The 17,036-nt window shown below is 40.3% G+C and overlaps 1 protein-coding gene across 2 annotated transcripts in view; it reads left to right on the forward strand.

Moving 5' to 3' along the window:
- Window positions 1-16,451, forward strand: part of pax3b (paired box 3b) — a 68,266-nt gene extending 51,815 nt beyond the window's left edge. For both annotated transcript variants that reach the window (XM_061918865.1, XM_061918866.1), the window contains exons 8-9: window positions 422-701; window positions 13,359-16,451. In XM_061918865.1, the coding sequence (XP_061774849.1) occupies window positions 422-701; window positions 13,359-13,393 (315 nt within the window). In that variant the 3' untranslated portion in view covers window positions 13,394-16,451. The remainder of the gene's footprint in view (window positions 1-421; window positions 702-13,358) is intronic.
- The last annotated feature ends 585 nt before the right edge of the window (window positions 16,452-17,036 follow it).

Here is a 17,036-nt window from a genome sequence, read left to right on the forward strand (position 1 = left end):
CAATGTTAATATTTCATCATTGATATATAAACTATCAGACTGCGTGGTCGGTAGTAGTGGGTTTCAGTAGGCCTTTAAGTGAATTAAGCTGCAAAGAAGAAAAACGGACATGGTAGCACTTCTTGTGCTCCAAACCTATCGAGCATCTATGGTATCATGCTTAATTGCATCTACCTCCACCAGGACACACTACAGGCTGTCCAAGAGCTGACCGACACCATGATCCAAGTCTTAGAGTAGATCCCCCGGAAAGAGCATACACATTCTGAGATGTTATAAGAAAATTTGCAGCAGTAGATCAGCCTTTGTTTCAATCCCAGATGTATATCTTTAATTTTTTGGAATGACACATTTTAACTAGTAAGATGTAAAATTTTGCAATGATTAAGATCTGCATTGTTTATCGCTGTCTTCCATTCAGGTGATGGGTCTGTTGAACCCCGGTGGTGTTCCACAACAACCTCAAAGTGACTACGCCATCTCACCCCTGACTGGGGGTCTTGAACCGCCTGCTGGCATAGCCGCCAGCTGTAGCCAACGAATGGATCATATCAAAGGTCTTGAAGGTCTGACCAGCGTCCCCTCCATGTCAGCTCTGCCTTCCCTGCCCAGTTCCCAGTCCTACTGCCATGCCTCCTACAGCTCCCAGGCCTACACAGTCGACCACATGGCTTCTTACCAGTACGGCCAGTACGGACAAAGTAAGGTCAATAGACTTAACTTAAATATATTTTCTTCTTACGACAGCATTTTGTACCCACCCTAGGCTTGTTTCTGAAGAAATTTTAAAACATATGAAGATTGTTGACATACTTTGCAGAACAGGCCCGCGTAATCTGGAGTGATTTGGGGCCAAAACAAAAATCAGATGTGTTTTCAGTTAGTTTCGTTTGGATTTGTTGGAAAACCTTTACTCAGCCTTGTTATCCTGCAGCCCAATCCCATTCTAGTATCATGTGACTGTTTGAAAGCTACAATATGTTTTCCTTGTAGACTTATTTTTGTCCTATCACGTGTTATTTACTTCAGTATAAAAAACATCAACATCTGAAGTAAAACATCCTTGTTGTCCAGCGGTCTCATGATCTACCACAGAAAACATGCACAGACACACCTCTTTATTTATTAACCCTTGATACTGAACAATGTTATGACAGTTTGGACCTATCAATGCTTCCAATGTTTTGGTTGGGCATGATTGTGTCTCAGTGTACAAAGCAAGGTCCATTAAGGCATGCTTGGATGTGTTTGCTGTGCTCAGCACTATCCAACACCTTTGAGATAAACTAAATCAGGACTTGTGACACAGACATTATTCTGGATGAATGGACAACAAAGCCCACAGACACTCTCCAACATCTTGTAGAAAGTCTTACACGAGATAATTTTGGTCGTTCAGTAAAGTCACCTTCAATCAAGGAAAGTCAACCCCTCTAAAATAACAACCACTCATTTAGTCATAAGAGTCTTTTCACTTTGCATTACTGTTAGGAATTTCTTGCAGTTGACTTCAGACAAATCATGATTTTCAGGGCAATGCCGTTTGCTTTTACGGTATGATTACAGCAACTGTCGTTTACAATTTGGGTCCTCAGGGGATTGACCAATCAGCTCCATACATTTGAGACAATGCCCTTTAAGAGTGTGACAGTGGTCCAATAAGTCTGATCAAATCAATGTCAAATATATTTAAAAAATTACAAACAGTAAAATGTCTCAAATAAAGATTACGGTTTCCAGATATGAAAACAGTCTCTAATCCATTGCTGTGTTAAAACACCTACAGTCCAAGCGTTAATGCGCTAACCAAGACTAAACTTGCGCTCTCATACACTTAAGCATCATGACAAGTCCTGTCTTGTACATCTTGATTTGATTAATCAGCAACATGCAGTTGGGCTTGAAGCTACAGAAGAAAGGTCTTTTCAGGAGGTGGACAGATCCTAATGGCCTCTGGCAGAACTGCTATTACAAACAGGTGTCCGGACTGAGGTCAGCCGGAGAATCAGCGTTTAACAGTGCAGCTTCATGTCCCAGTGTAAAAGATAGTGATGGTCTATAGCAGGGCCCACCAAACACAACCAGAATATAATCCATTCAGTCTCACTGGAGAAGTGTTTCTTTGCGCAGTTCTTCATATGCTCTGCATATGGCAAGAGCAAGGCACACACATCACAAGGAGGCAGCAAACAGCAACCGGCATATAATAAAAATTGGAGCTTATAAATAGAAAAGTCCAGTGCTACCTCAGCTTATGAGTTTTAGTTTTAAGAGTGCAATCGGTTTCGTGACTTTGCTCGTAACCCAAAATACTCATATCTCAATTCAATGTTCCCCACTGAAATCAATTGATATTCATTTAATCAGTGTTTGGCCCCCCAAAACGTCACAGTTTTTAACATGTAACATGCTTTCTAATTAGAAAAACAAACTATAATTTAATTAATATTGTATTTAAACAATAGAATTGAATGTACTATAAACAGCTACAGTAGTTTTATGAAGAAATGTTATAATAATGTAGAGCATTTACCTTGAAAAGTGGACTTCTACGGTATTTCCTGCGAGCTGTTTCTCCATATTTTCAAGAACAACCGTCTGCCATTTAGATAATATTTTAACGTCCTTCGCTGTCGTTATCGACTCAATGCACTTTAGAAGGTTGCAGACAAGCTTGTCCGGATTCATCAAGTCGGATACATGTCAAGTTTACAGAATATTTATTTCACTTATTAAATTATTATCAGTTGTTTCTTTTTCTTAGCACTGTCTTTCACACTCAATTTCTTCGTTTCCATTATTGGGAAAATGAAGTGAGGTCTTGCTAGCTGTTAGCTGATGTTAGCCAGTGAGACAGGGGATGTTTTGGTTTGAAGGGGAACATTATCACAATTTCTGAATGGTTAAAACCAATAAAAATCAGTTCCCAGTGGCTTATTTAATTTTTCAAAGTTTTTCTCAAAATTTTACCCATCACGCAATATCCCGAAAAACGGCTTCAAAGTGCCTGATTTACACCATCGCTATATCCACCCGTCCATTGTCCTGTGACGTCACTGCGTGAAGCCACCAGAAGCAAACATGGCGGATAGTACAGAAAGGTATAGCATAGTAGCTTGGATTCAGACTCGGATTTCAGCGCCGTAAGCGATTCAACAGATTACGCATGAATTGAAACGGATGGTTGGAGTGTGGAGGCAGGTACCGAAAATGAAATTAAAGAAGAAACAGAAGCTTTTGAGCCATATCACGACAGACAGCGGCACGGGAAGAAGCGCGGACGAATTTGGCAATCGCCTTCTAACCAACGATTGGTATGTGTTTGTTTGGCATTAAATGTGGGTGGAGGGAAAGGCTGGATGCAAATATAGCTACAAATGAGGCATAATGATGCAATATGTACAATATGTAAAATCGATGTTAGCATCGATTAGCTTGCACTTATGCCATGACCAAATATGTCCGATTAGCACTCCACATAAGTCAATAACATCAACAAAACTCACCTTTGTGATTTTGTTGACTTTATCTTTGGAAATGCATCTGCCTTTAGTGTCGCAGGATATCCACACATTCTTGCCATCTCTGTTCCTCTGTCGTAGCATAGCTGTCGTCGGTACAGTTGCCAGAACAAACGAGGGACTTTCGCATCTTTTGACCACTGTTGCAACTTGAATCCGTCTCTGTTCGTGTTGTTACACCCTCTGACAACACACCGACGAGGCATTATGTCCCCAAGCAGCCGGGAAACAGTCGAAAAAACGGAAAATAACAGAGCTGATTTGACTTGGTGAGTGTAATGAGATTGAGAAAATTACGGATCCGCTTCACGATGTGACGTCACGTTGTGACCTCATTGCTCCGACAGGCTATCAATTGAAAGGCATTTAAATCGCATAATTCACCCTTTTAGAGTTCGGAAATTGGTTAAAAAAACATATGGTCTTCTTTCGGCAACATCAAGGTGTATATTGATGCTTACATAGGTCTGGTGATAATGTTCCCCTTTAATCTTACGGGGTTCACTGTGACATTCGCTTCGCAAACTACTGGTGGGCAAGCTCAACCTAAAACAGAACAATGCTTTGAGACAGCTTGTATTCCCCAAAAACCTGAGCATGCCATTGTACATGGTAGTGAATAATAATATAGCAGCTGTTGAAGTATTTGCCGTGTTAGGGGAGATCAAAAATGCCTCTATACATGAAACAGTGCACCTCGGTGTGCATTTTCACAGCCGTGAAATGTGGCCTGTGGAAGCTTATGCAACAACTTCCCAACCGCAAAGCCTTTGTTTAGCGATAGTGCTAAGAAGACAGAGCTTGGGAACACGCTTACGTCATTTGTTGGGGCGCGTCGGTGAGGTGTCAGGGGAGATTTTTATGATTTGTGTCTGCACTCTACAACTCATGTTTGACCGATGCAAAAGGTGGTAGCAGTGATAGATTTAATCAACAACTGTTCTACCCCATGGAAGTAGTAAGTAGATAGAAACATGTATACAGATCTAACAAAAGAGGGTGAGATACGTTTGTGACAGGAATGAAAAGAAAAAGGAGTCATGGTCAGTGGCAATGAAAACAAGTGACAATAACCACAATAAAAAGCCCCAAAAGTATACATAGTATTTGGTTTCACCCTATTTGCTATGTGTCATGATCCTTCATGACTATTTTGGTTTTGTTATCAACATCCTGTTTCTTTTCCTGTCCAGTGCTCTTATTCTAGTTTCTATTTCTGGTGACTGCGCCTCTTTCCTGAGCGCTGCCTCCCACACCTGTCTCTGATTGGCACTCGAGACACACCTGTTACTTGTTGCCAATCAGGCTTCTTTATAAGCCAACCTGCCCTGCACATGGGGCTGGATCATTTTACTTTGAAGACTGTTGCCCTGTGTGCGCTAATTGTGTGTTCTTTGCCTCGTGTGTCAAACAAATCTAGTTTTACCTGCATTCTGCCTGCCCTTCTCTGCATTCTTGCAGTCATGCTGCAAGAAACACTCACCAGATCCTAAAACTGTGTTTCTAAAAATGCAGGAGACATCTACCACTTATTAGGATCATTTTTAAAAATATACTATGACACCACTTTCGTTTTGTTTTTTTACCGCTGAAGGTGCATTAGATTAAAGTTAAAGTCCCAACGTTCGTCACACACACACTAGGTGTGGTGAAATGTTCACCCCCAGGGAGGTGAGCGGAGTGGTGAGCAACAGCATGCACCGCACTCGGGAATCATTTGGAGATTCAACCCCTAATTCCAATCCTTGATGCTGAGTGCCAAGCAGGGAGGCAATGGGTCACATTTGCATCGTCTTTGGTATGACTCGGTTGGGATTTGAACTCAGGACCTTCCAGGCTCAGGGTGGACACTTTAACCACAAGGTGACTGAGGTGCATGAGAGAGAGACTGCACTACTGTGATCAAGACCCAGAAAATACATACTTCAAGAAGTTTTTATCATAATATTGGATATATGTTAGTAATATTTATTCTATGTGACGAAACAAACAGCATTAAATTAATATTAAATGACAGCAAAAACATCAGTTTAATTCGGTTTAATCAGCCTCTTAAGTCACCCAGCAGATATAAAATTATAAAAGGATATTGCTGATTAGACGATGTGGCCAATATCTTTTATTTTTGACTGTCATATGTTGAAACGTACTCTTAGGCGGATGATACTGTCCATCACGTGTCTTTGCAGTACAAGCACTCCTTTTGTCACAGTTTGGGCATCCTTTTTAAACGTGCTAATTAAAACGTAAATAATACACCCAAAACGGTGATGAGTGTTGATAAATCACACTCGGCAGGCTGTATAATATAGTTGCATTTTCGCCTCCTGGTATTGTGCTTTTTGATGATCAGCATATATTTTTCAGACAGGGACACAACAGACACAATCCACGTTTAGCAAATTAGCTTTTTGTATGCTATCAAGTTTGCACGTGTTTTAGTAATCGCAAACCTTTAGTAAATCAGGCCCATAGTCTGTGGTTACACCATAGCAACAATACGACATGAGCATGGTCTTTATCAATCAAACAAACATTTTAAAGCGTTTTTCATACATAAAAGAAATGCAACGCAAATGGCTTTACAAACAATACCCAGATCCCCAAATATATCACATACGCATGCATGTACGGGCACGAATACCAAACACACACACACTCTTATACACACATATGAATGCATGGCTGAGTACAAAGGAGAGACGTGAGTTAACACTATAACAGGAGCCATCTGCACCAGGAGGTCATCAGACCATGGCCACCAGGACCCTGACACATAGCACCCCCACAGCATGCAGATGGCTCCCTCTGAGGAACGATGGAAAGTATAAATAGTGAAACCTGTAAAATAGTAAGAACCATGAGTAGAGATAAAGGTTTAAATACAAGGAAGACATATGAATATAAAAAATACTAGTACATAAATACAATTAATATAGAGTAAATATTTGATAAATAAATACGCTTGCATAACTAATAAGATAACAAGTAAAGTACGGATGACTTCAATAAAATCAATTATTAATAGGTAAAAGACAAATCAAAAAGCTGGGTCTTAAACCTGCTCTTAAAAACATGAACGTTCTTTGCAGTCCTGAGGTCCTCCGACAAGCTGTTCCATAGACGGGGGCCACAATGGTGGAAAGATGCCATCCGTGACTTTGTGTCCTGATTTTTGTAATGATTAGGAGATGAGTGCCGGAGGATTTCAGGGCCCGTAAAGGTTTGTTTGTAGGGTAAAAGCAAATATACCAATACCATAAAAACATTTATGAACCATAAGAAAATCCTTAAAGGCCTACTGAAACCCACTACTACCGACCACGCAGTCTGATAGTTTATATATCAATTATGAAATATTAACATTGCAACACATGCCAATACGGCCTCTTTAGTTCACTAAATTGCAATGTTAAATTTCCCGCGAAGTGTCCTGTTGAAAACGTCGCGGTATGATGACGCGTATGATGACGCGTGCGTTTGACATCACCGGTTGTAGCGGACATTTTTTTCCAGCCCGAGCCAAGCTATAAGTAGTCTGCTTTAATCGCATAATTACACAGTATTCTGGACATTTGTGTTGCTGAATCTTTTGCAATTGGTTCTATGGGAAGCGGTGTATTGTGGCCGCCTTTAGCAACACAAACACAGCCGGTGTTTCTTTGTTTAAAATTTCCCGAAGGTGAAGCTTTACTATGGAACAGAGCGGTCAAGCGAAAATGATTCCCGACCACATGTCAACCGGCAGGTTTCAGTGAGAACATTGTGGTAATAAGTCGACTCTTACTGTAGTTATGAGCGGAGCTTGCGTCCTCCTGCAGCTGCGGACTAACCTCCTCCTACCGAAGACATTGGCGGTCACCACACCCGTGGCCAAACCCCTCCGACTTTAAGGGTCCATATAATCTCACTAAAACACTAGTAACACAATAAGCAGATAGGGGATTTTCCAGAATTATCCTAGTAAATGTGTCTAATAACATCTGAATCGCTATCACTGCCCTTGCCTTTTTTTTCTAGTCTTCACTCCCACTATCCTTATCTTTCATCCTCGCTCAAATTAATGGGGAAATTTTCGTTTTCTCGGTCCGAATCGCTCTACCTTCTGGTGGCCATGATTGTAAACAATGTCCGGATGTGAGAAGCTCTACAACCAGTGACGTCACGCGCATATCGTCTGCTACTTCCGGTAAAGGCAAGGCTTTTTTATTAGCGACCAAAAGTTGCAAACTTTATCGTCGATGTTCTCTACTAAATCCTTTCAGCAAAAATATGGCAATATCGCGAATTGATCAAGTATGACACATAGAATGGACCTGCTATCCCCGTTTAAATAAGAAAATCTCATTTCAGCAGGCCTTTAAAATTGATCCTATATCACAATCTACTACCCTTTGCAGCATTCAAAAATACAGATCCCAACTTAACACACTTAAAGTAAATGTAAATATGAGCTTTTATCCTTTCTGATAAGCTACAATATAAAATATTGTTGCACATTTTTCACAAAACAGTCAAAAAAATTAATCTCAGGTCCTTTTGGAAACATGCGATCAATGTTTACATTTCTAAAATATTTTCAATATTAATGTCAGCTTTATAAAAATGTACAACTCGGTGAATAAATTGCACTTGTTTTCCTGAACATTTCAGACTGAACAGACTTGACTGAATGTTACACACTGACTCAATAATCTTAACATTGAAATTGGTTTCAGTTGTTGCAGATGTTATCTCAGATGCTTAACAAGTTCCCAATAGTAATTCAAATCATGGCGGTCACAGAAAAATGTCTGTGCCTCGTGGGGGTCATGACAGAAAATAATTAAGAAGCACTGGTTTAGTGAAACTTCACCTTAAACCAGTTGTGTTGGACTATGGTCTTGAACGCATTTGAGGACCCCATGGACTGTAGGGTTGCACAAATGGACCATAAGAAACTTTTTTTGGGGGGGTCTGCCGCTAGAAAATAACAGGATTGTCACAGCTGACACATGTGTTCCATAATACTTTGGACATTTGCTGATCTGTGAGACTTTTTGCAAAGTTCAGTGATCCATGCAAGTGTTTCAAAAGTGCCATCTTTTCTTAGTATTTATTTTATTAAGTATATTTTTGCATCATTGTTAGGCTCCTGAGCAGATTGTGGGTTTGATGCCGTGCTCGAGGGCACTTTGACAGTGCATTTGTAGATTTTGTACAACCTGTCCAATTGGTTATTTCTCAGTCCAGAATTTTGCAGGCTTTTTTTGTGATTGTTGCGGCCTATAATGCCTCAATTTATAGAAGCATATATGCAAAAGTTGCGATAAAATTTGCAATGTTTTGAAGCTTTCAATAACATTGGATCAACTTGTGAATTTTATGAGTTTGTTATTAATGGTTTAGGTGTTTCTTGTAACCTTAACATCAAAAAGCACAGTCTTGCAAACAAATATTGTGTTAATATTTTACTCGTTTTATAACCCGCAGACTTACAAGTAGACACTAGATGGCAGTAAAAGTGCAATGTACTGTTTGGTTTATATATAACTCATAATGGTATTAATTTTAATTACCGAAAAACACCACCAAAGATTCCATTAATGTCCGCTGTCTGCTGTGTCGTCGACAAGTTACAGACATTCTCCTTGTATGTTTTATGCTTGAAAAGGGTTTGTCCATCTTAAACATTAAGAGCAATTTGTAAACTGAACTGTTGAGAGCAATCTATAGCACTATTTATTGTTGGTAAATAAGAGATGATGGGACATTATGATCACACTTCAAAATTACAACATCTCTGTCATGTTAATGCTGCCTTTTTGCTAGGTCAGCATTGCAAATTGATTGAATAGCCTTGCTCTGACTAAACAAAGATTCAATAAAACTATAATAATTACTAGGAATTAACGTTTAAGCTGCCCATTCCGAATATGATCATCCATGAGTGAGATCAGTCGCTATCAATACGGATGCCGATCGCTTGAATTAACCGTACATTTTTACAATGTATCTATGGAGAGTGGTATTGACAGTTAAATATCAACACAATCTTTAAACTAGTAACTTATACTCATATTACCGTCAACAGTTTGAGTAAAACAAAGTTAATAGTACACAATAACTAAACTAAAATAAAAAAAAAACTACTATTATTCATTTGTTTACTCATTACTGCTCAGTGGCCTTGTGGTTAGAGTGTCCCCCCTGAGACTGGAAAGTCGTGAGTTCAAAACCCGGCCGAGTCATGCCAAAGACTATGAAAATGGGACCAATTACCTCCCTGCTTGGCACTCAGCATCAAGGGTTGGAATTGGGGGTTGAATCACCAAATGGTGTCCGAGCGCGGCCACCGAGGCTGCTCACTGCTCTCCTCACCTCCCAGGGGGTGGAACAAGGGGATGGGTCAAATGCAGAGGATTATTTCACCACACCTAGTGTGTGTGTGTGAGTGTGGCTATCGTTGGGACATTAACTTTTAACTTTTTAATCCTCCGGTGTTTGCTCTCAAAGTCCTCGTGTCGAGTGAATCATTTTTCTGTGTTTTTAAACCGAAACAAAATATATTTTTTTGAAGAAATAGAAATATCAATCTAATCATTCTAGTATTGATCATACACTGATACTACCCTTGGTATCGACACCACCAATCTATTGAATCGGTCCGCCCTCCCCTTACGTGTTGTGTGCTGACTTTGACAAAGCTGACACAATAAAAGTTCTCTACATTTCTCTAAGCTCTTATTTGTTGGCGTTGTTTCAAGCTATCTTAGCGGCTAGCTTGGCTATTAGCATCCATGCTCCTGGCTTGCTCTCGATATTTACCATGTTTAGCATCGTCCTATAGTGATATAGACATTTGATAAAGATACTCAAGACACTAGAACATGCCGTTTATTTTCCGTGATGAAACAGAAAAGAAGGACGGCAAGGCGGGCTAGAAACAGACATAACAGACCCCCCAAAAAAACCAAAACCCAGAACGATAACAACAGGAGTGGTCATGCAGAGACTGGTCATGACCGATATATTGTTATACATTATTGTTCCTTCTTGTCTACACAGGAAACAAGGGACTGATTTTTTCAATTATATTACAATGTTTACATATATTTCTGTAAATAACGTGAATTACACTTTGGTTTGATCTCACAGCCTGTGATGTTTCTAAAAACTCGCATAATTAGCGCGGCACTGTTAGCCGATCTTGTCCGTTTTAAGCAGACATGGGGCAAATTAAGCTTTTCAATCTGGCCTGCCGGACATTACAAACTAAAGAATAGAGATGTCCGATAATGGCTTTTTTGCTGATATCCGACATTCCGATATTGTCCAACTCTTAATTACCGATTCCGATATCAACCAATACCGATATAAACAGTCGTGGAATTGACACATTATTATGCTTGATTTTGTTGTGATGCCCCGCTGGATGCATCAAACAATGTAACAAAGTTTTCCAAAATAAATCAACTTCAGTTATGGGAAAAAAATGCCAACATGGCACTGCCATATTTATTATTGAAGTCATAAAGTGCGTTATTTTTTTAACATGTCTCAAAACAGCAGCTTGGAATTTGGGACATGCTCTCCCTGAGAGAGCATGATGAGGTTGAGGTGGGCAGGGTTGGGGCTTCTGGGTTGAGGTGGGGGTGGGTGGTAGTGGTGGGGGTGTATATTATATTTTCCCGGAAGAGTTAGTGCTGCAAGGTGTTCTGGGTATTTGTTCTGTTGTGTTACGATGCAGATGTTCTCCCGAAATGTGTTTGTCATTCTTGTTTGGTGGGGGTTCACAGTGTGGCGCAAATTTGTAACAGTGCTAAACTTGTTTATACGACCACCCTCAGTGTGACCTGAATGGCTGTTGAACAAGCATGCGTGGCATTCACTTGTGTGTGTGTGTGTGTGTGTGTGTGTGAAAATCCGTAGATATTATACTTTGATACTGATTGCGATCATTTCCGATATTACATTTTAAAACATTTATCGGCCGATAAAATCGGCAGTCCGATATCGGACATCTCTAGTCTTGAACTATACGAAGTATTTCAATGGTTGGAATCTGCGCTTTTGCACGATATACTAGTTATGATGGCAGCTCAGAGGAGGCACCAAGCAGTGAGGGTTGGGGGCCTTTCCACAGAGTGTCAGCCTGAAATGCAGGTGTCAGGGACTGACGCTGGAGGAGATTTTTTTTACAACAAAGTTCTAAACTTTAGCGATATATCAGATTGTAGGTGGGTTTATTTTTTATGTTCCCCGTTCATATTTTACTGTTTGTTGCATTTTTGTTGCGTTTCGCTTGATTGTAAAATATGTCGATCGAGAGGGTGTGTGACGTTCATACGTTATCGATATTCAGTGTTTTATCGTTCCATAGTTAATATTGTAAATCCCACATTCTTTATTTAATTCTTTCATTTTTATTCCGTTTTTTTAAGAAGGTCTGAAAGTTAATGTTCAAAAACAAGAAAGAAAAATACAAAAATTAGGGGTATTTTATTCGCCAATAGAACAAGAACATTCGGCTTTTCAAGACTTTTAAAAACAAGCAAAATTAGCTAACCTCAATTAACCCAAAAATACCTTTTAAAATAAGTATATTCTCACTGTAACAAGTGAACTTTTCTTAGTAGAAAAAACAAATAGAGACCTTTTTCCTCATAATAATGAAAAATATTCTTAAATTAGGTAAATGCTACTGCCATTATCTTGACATAATGATATGCTCTCATATTTATCATGATTTTTTTTTTCATGCTTGAAGTAATAAATTATTACTTGAAACAATTAGTTTTATACTTTGAGTGTTGATGACACAACTGTGCAACAGTTGATATTTTAGTTTCAAGCATGTTTTACTCAATATAAATGTTGTTCTAAAATTGTTCCACAATTTGCTTACAAAGTGGTGACCCTCGCCCCATCCTTGTTTGTGAATTATTTAGCATTTCATGGAAGATGCTATTATACCCAATCATGGCACCCACCTGTTCCCAATTAGCCTGCACACCTGTGGGATGTTCCAAATAAGTGTTTGAGCATCCCTCAACTTTATCAGTATTTATTGCCACTTTTCCCAACTTCTTTGTCACCTGTTGCTGGCATCAAATTCTAAAGTTAATGATTATTTGCAAAAAAAAAAATCTTTATCAGTTTGAACTTGAAATATGTTGTCTTTGCAGCATATTCAACTGAATATTTGTTGAAAATGATTTGCAAATCGGGCTTCACGGTGGCAGAGTGGTTAGTGCGTCTGCCTCACAATACGAAGGTCCTGCAGTCCTGGGTTCAAATCCAGGTTCGGGATCTTTCTGTGTGGAGTTTGCATGTTCTCCCCGTGAATGCGTGGGTTCCCTCCGGGTACTCCGGCTTCCTCCCACTTCCAAAGACATGCACCTGGGGATAGGTTGATTGGCAACACTAAATGGTCCCTAGTGTGTGAATGTGAGTGTGAATGTTGTCTGTCTATCTGTGTTGGCCCTGTTATGAGGTGGTGACTTGTCCAGGGTGTACCCCGCCTTCCGCCCGATTGTAGCTGAGATAGGCGCCAGCGCCGCCCACGACCCCAAAAAAGGGAATAAGCGGTAGAAAATGCATGGATGGATGGATTTGCAAATCATTGTATTCCGTTTATATTTACATCCAACAGAATTTCCCAACTCATATGGAAACGTGGTTTGTAAGAAAATATCACCCTTATTTGAGATATTTAATCTTACTTACATTTCAGTTTTTGCAGTGCGGCCCTCTGACACATTTTTTCAAAATAATTGCGCATGCCTGGTTAAAGACTCATGCTGCATGTTGTATCTTTGTAACATGGCGTAATGTTGTGGTGTTTCACTTTCACAGGTGCCTTTCCTTATCTAAGACCCGAGATCGCCTAAACACAAGCCGACTCATCGATGGGACCAAAGCCAATTAGGACATTGCAATGACCGCGTCTTGTGGAGGACACATAAGAAGGGACCGCAGGACGAATATCAGACCAAAATCTGTGGACGTTTTTGTCACGTCAGAACGATGATAGAGAGCACAGATACCAGCGCTTATCACTTCCTGAAGGCCTCAAGCCCACTCCTTTTTTTTTTTTGAAGACGGCCAACCTCAATCCTAAGCACAAGAAGAGGACATACTTGATGAAATTCCATGTAGCGCCAAATTCATCGTTTCTGCCCAGAGGGAAACGGAAAAAGGACATTGCTGATTTTATCTTCATGCCATTTTATTCGAGGACCCACAGATGGAGAGAAATTCTAGAGGCAAAGAAAGCAAAGACGGGGAAAATAAGTACGCGGGTTATATTATATTGTAAACGCAAGCCCCCCCTTTCCTCTTCCGTCTTCCTCCCTGTCTCTCATTGACGTTTTGGTCGGCGAGGCACGGCCTCTCGGCCTTTTGTAGTCGCGCACGAGGTCAGGGGGTGACGTGAGGGAAAGTGACAGATGAGAGAGCGGCGGAGGAGGAGAAGGGTCTTTTAAAATAAAGAGAGGCTTGATGGGCAAGATCGATCACAGGCCGAAGCCCCTTTTAAAGATCTTCCTCTTCCCACAAAAAGCCGGCAGGTCACGAGTCACCACCACGAGACACTTGAGCGGGCGAAGGAGCAACGGCGTTTGGATGAATTCTCACAGCTGAGCGGGCGTGCAATAACATCCACGGTGTTGCGGAAGAAACACTTTTCATTGGACGTTGCGCCTAAAATGAACACCGGCCTATATTCAACAACAGTCTGCTAAGATGGAATTTTAATAATTTTCTCAAAAATCATAACACTTATGACTTTTGAGCACATTCCTTTTTTGTGTGAAATTATACTATCATTATTGTCAGCCGTTCAATTTCTTTTTTTTTTTTTAGGGGGGGTTTTACAGTGGAACCCGTTTATGTCAACAACCTGTCCACTATATTTTTATCTTTATTCAAAATGTGTTAAGTCCACATCAGCCAATTGGATTGTTTCTATGAAAAAAGGGTCTTTTTTAACCTTTTTAACCCATATAACCCATGTAAACAAAATTGTCACGCCCATGGGTATGTTTCGTTTTGGTCATGTTCGGTTTGGTTTTTTGGACATTCAGTTTTTGTTCCTGCACTTCCTTGTTTTTCTTATTTCCATAGCAACTCATTAGTTTCCACCTTGTCTTCACGCCCCTGTCCTCAGTTCTCACACCTGTTAATAATTATCATAGCTATTATTTAAGCCACAGTTACCAGGTAGTCAGCCTGGCAACTTCATTATCCCTCAACTCCTTTCATGCCATGCCTAGTTTCCCTCCCGCTTATGCCACTTAAGTTTTGGATTTTTGTTATGTCACGACTTGGACTGTGACTTGGATTGTTTCTCCGACGCAAACGAAAATTGGCACAAGCCAGGCGAGAATGTAAGTACATTTTTATTTATTAAACACTATAACTAACAAAAAGGCAAATAAATGGCGCGCACAATGGCGGAGAACGAACTTGACTACTGAAAACAAATGACTAGCACAAAGGCATGACTATGAAACAAACAAACAAAACTCAACAACTGTGACATAACAAAAATCCAAAACTTACATGGCATGAGCGGGAGGGAAACTAGGCATGGCATGGCATGAAAGGAGTTGAGGGATAATGAAGTTGCCAGGCTGACTACCTGGTAACTGTGGCTTAAGTAATAGCTATGATAATTGTTAACAGGTGTGAGAACTGAGGACAGGGGTGTGAAGACAAGGTGGAAACTAATGAGTTGCTATGGAAATAAGAAAAACAAGGAAGTGCAGGAACAAGAACTGAATGTCCAAAAAACCAAACCGAACATGACCAAAACGAAACATACCCATGGGCGTGACAATTTTGTTTACATGGGAGTCCTTCAACACACATTCACACACCGGCTGGCTGCAAGGTGGGTGAAGTGTCTTGCCCAAGGACACAACGGCAGTGACTAAGATGGCGGAAGCTGGATTTGTACCAGAAACCCTCAAGTTTCTGGACGGCCACTCTGCCATCTGAGCTGAGTGAAGGACAACAGCAACATGGCTACTGTGTAGTTGCCCATCAATAAAACAGTGACTTACTGTTCAGTGCAAAATAAGCTTCAAAATAAAAGCATGGCAGTTTTAACTTGGATTTTAACTTTTTTTTTTTTTTACACTTTTAGAAAAGATTTGTGCATGTATTCGGTGGAACAGGGGTTATTGCATGTGCCTCACAATACAAATGGTCCTGAGTTCAATCCCGGGCTCGGGAGTCTTTCTGTGTGGAGTTTTCTTGCTTCCTCCCACCTCAAAAAACATGCACCTGGGGATAAGTTGATTGGCAACACTAAATTGGCCCTAGTGTGTGAATGTGAGTGTGAATGTTGTCTATCTATCTGTGTTGGCCCTGCGATGAGGTGGCGACTTGTCCAGGGTGTACACCGCCTTCCGCCTGTGTGCAGCCGAGATAGGCTCCAGCACCCCCCTGTTACCCTGAAAGGGACAAGCGGTAGACAAATGGATGGATGGATGGATGTGCATGTATTATCATTGTATACGAGTATACAATGAAATGACTGCAGCATCTCAGTGAAATAAGAGTATAAAATATCATATAAAAGCAATAAAATATGCACAAATGGTGGGAAATTGTAAAAAAAACAACAACAACGGGGCTAATTCTGGTTATGTCAATGGTAGTCCGACCAAAACGGGTTCCACTGTAATTACGGAAACGTGACAAATCGCACTAAGCCAGTGGAAACACGTCAGATCCATTCCCAACTTGTCACAAACATTCCAAAAGCGGACGTTAGCCATGAAATAAGACAAAAACAAGCACTCTTTTATTTTTTATAATGTTAGAATGATCCTTTTAGTCATTTGATACATTTCTTCTTTTGGTATTATGAAATGACACGACATAAGGCCATGTATTGTACAAGCGCATTATTGTTACTATTTATATTGAAATAAAAATTTGGAAAAAAACAAAACACTTTTGTTCTTTGTGTTGGGACTGAATAGAATCTTTTGTATTTATTTTGGGCACATTTCAGACAAACATGTACTTATCACTCCACCAAAATAAGCCCCAGCAGACAATGAGACCTTGAACACAACAGCCTTTCTTGCACGTCACATTAGTGTGTACTAATACCCCTCTGCCCACCAGCCCCCCAACAGCAACAGACTGACTTTTGTTTAAACATTCAAGATGAAGCCAACAAACCTTTCAGCCTTCTTTTTGCCCAATTTCTCTCCAGGCCTCTGCAACCATCCAGCTTACATACACAGGGCCCCTCTTGTGTGTTTGGGCACCACAAGCATTCATATGTTATGTTCATGGTCACATATAGTGTTCTTTCACATGCGGCCTGAGGGAGTTAAGCCTAATTATAACATCCTCCTGATTAATAGTGTCTTGGCTTTGCATTGTGCCCTCTGTAGATTACTTTTAGTTTTGTCGCATTGAGCCAAAATGAATAGTTGTTTGTGGGCAGGTATTAATGTATGTGCACGCCGCAAAATCTGCACTTTAGATTACACACACGGTTGGTTTCTTAGC

Source organism: Nerophis ophidion, linkage group LG13, assembly GCF_033978795.1.
Source record: "Nerophis ophidion isolate RoL-2023_Sa linkage group LG13, RoL_Noph_v1.0, whole genome shotgun sequence".
NCBI classification, from domain to species: domain Eukaryota; kingdom Metazoa; phylum Chordata; class Actinopteri; order Syngnathiformes; family Syngnathidae; genus Nerophis; species Nerophis ophidion.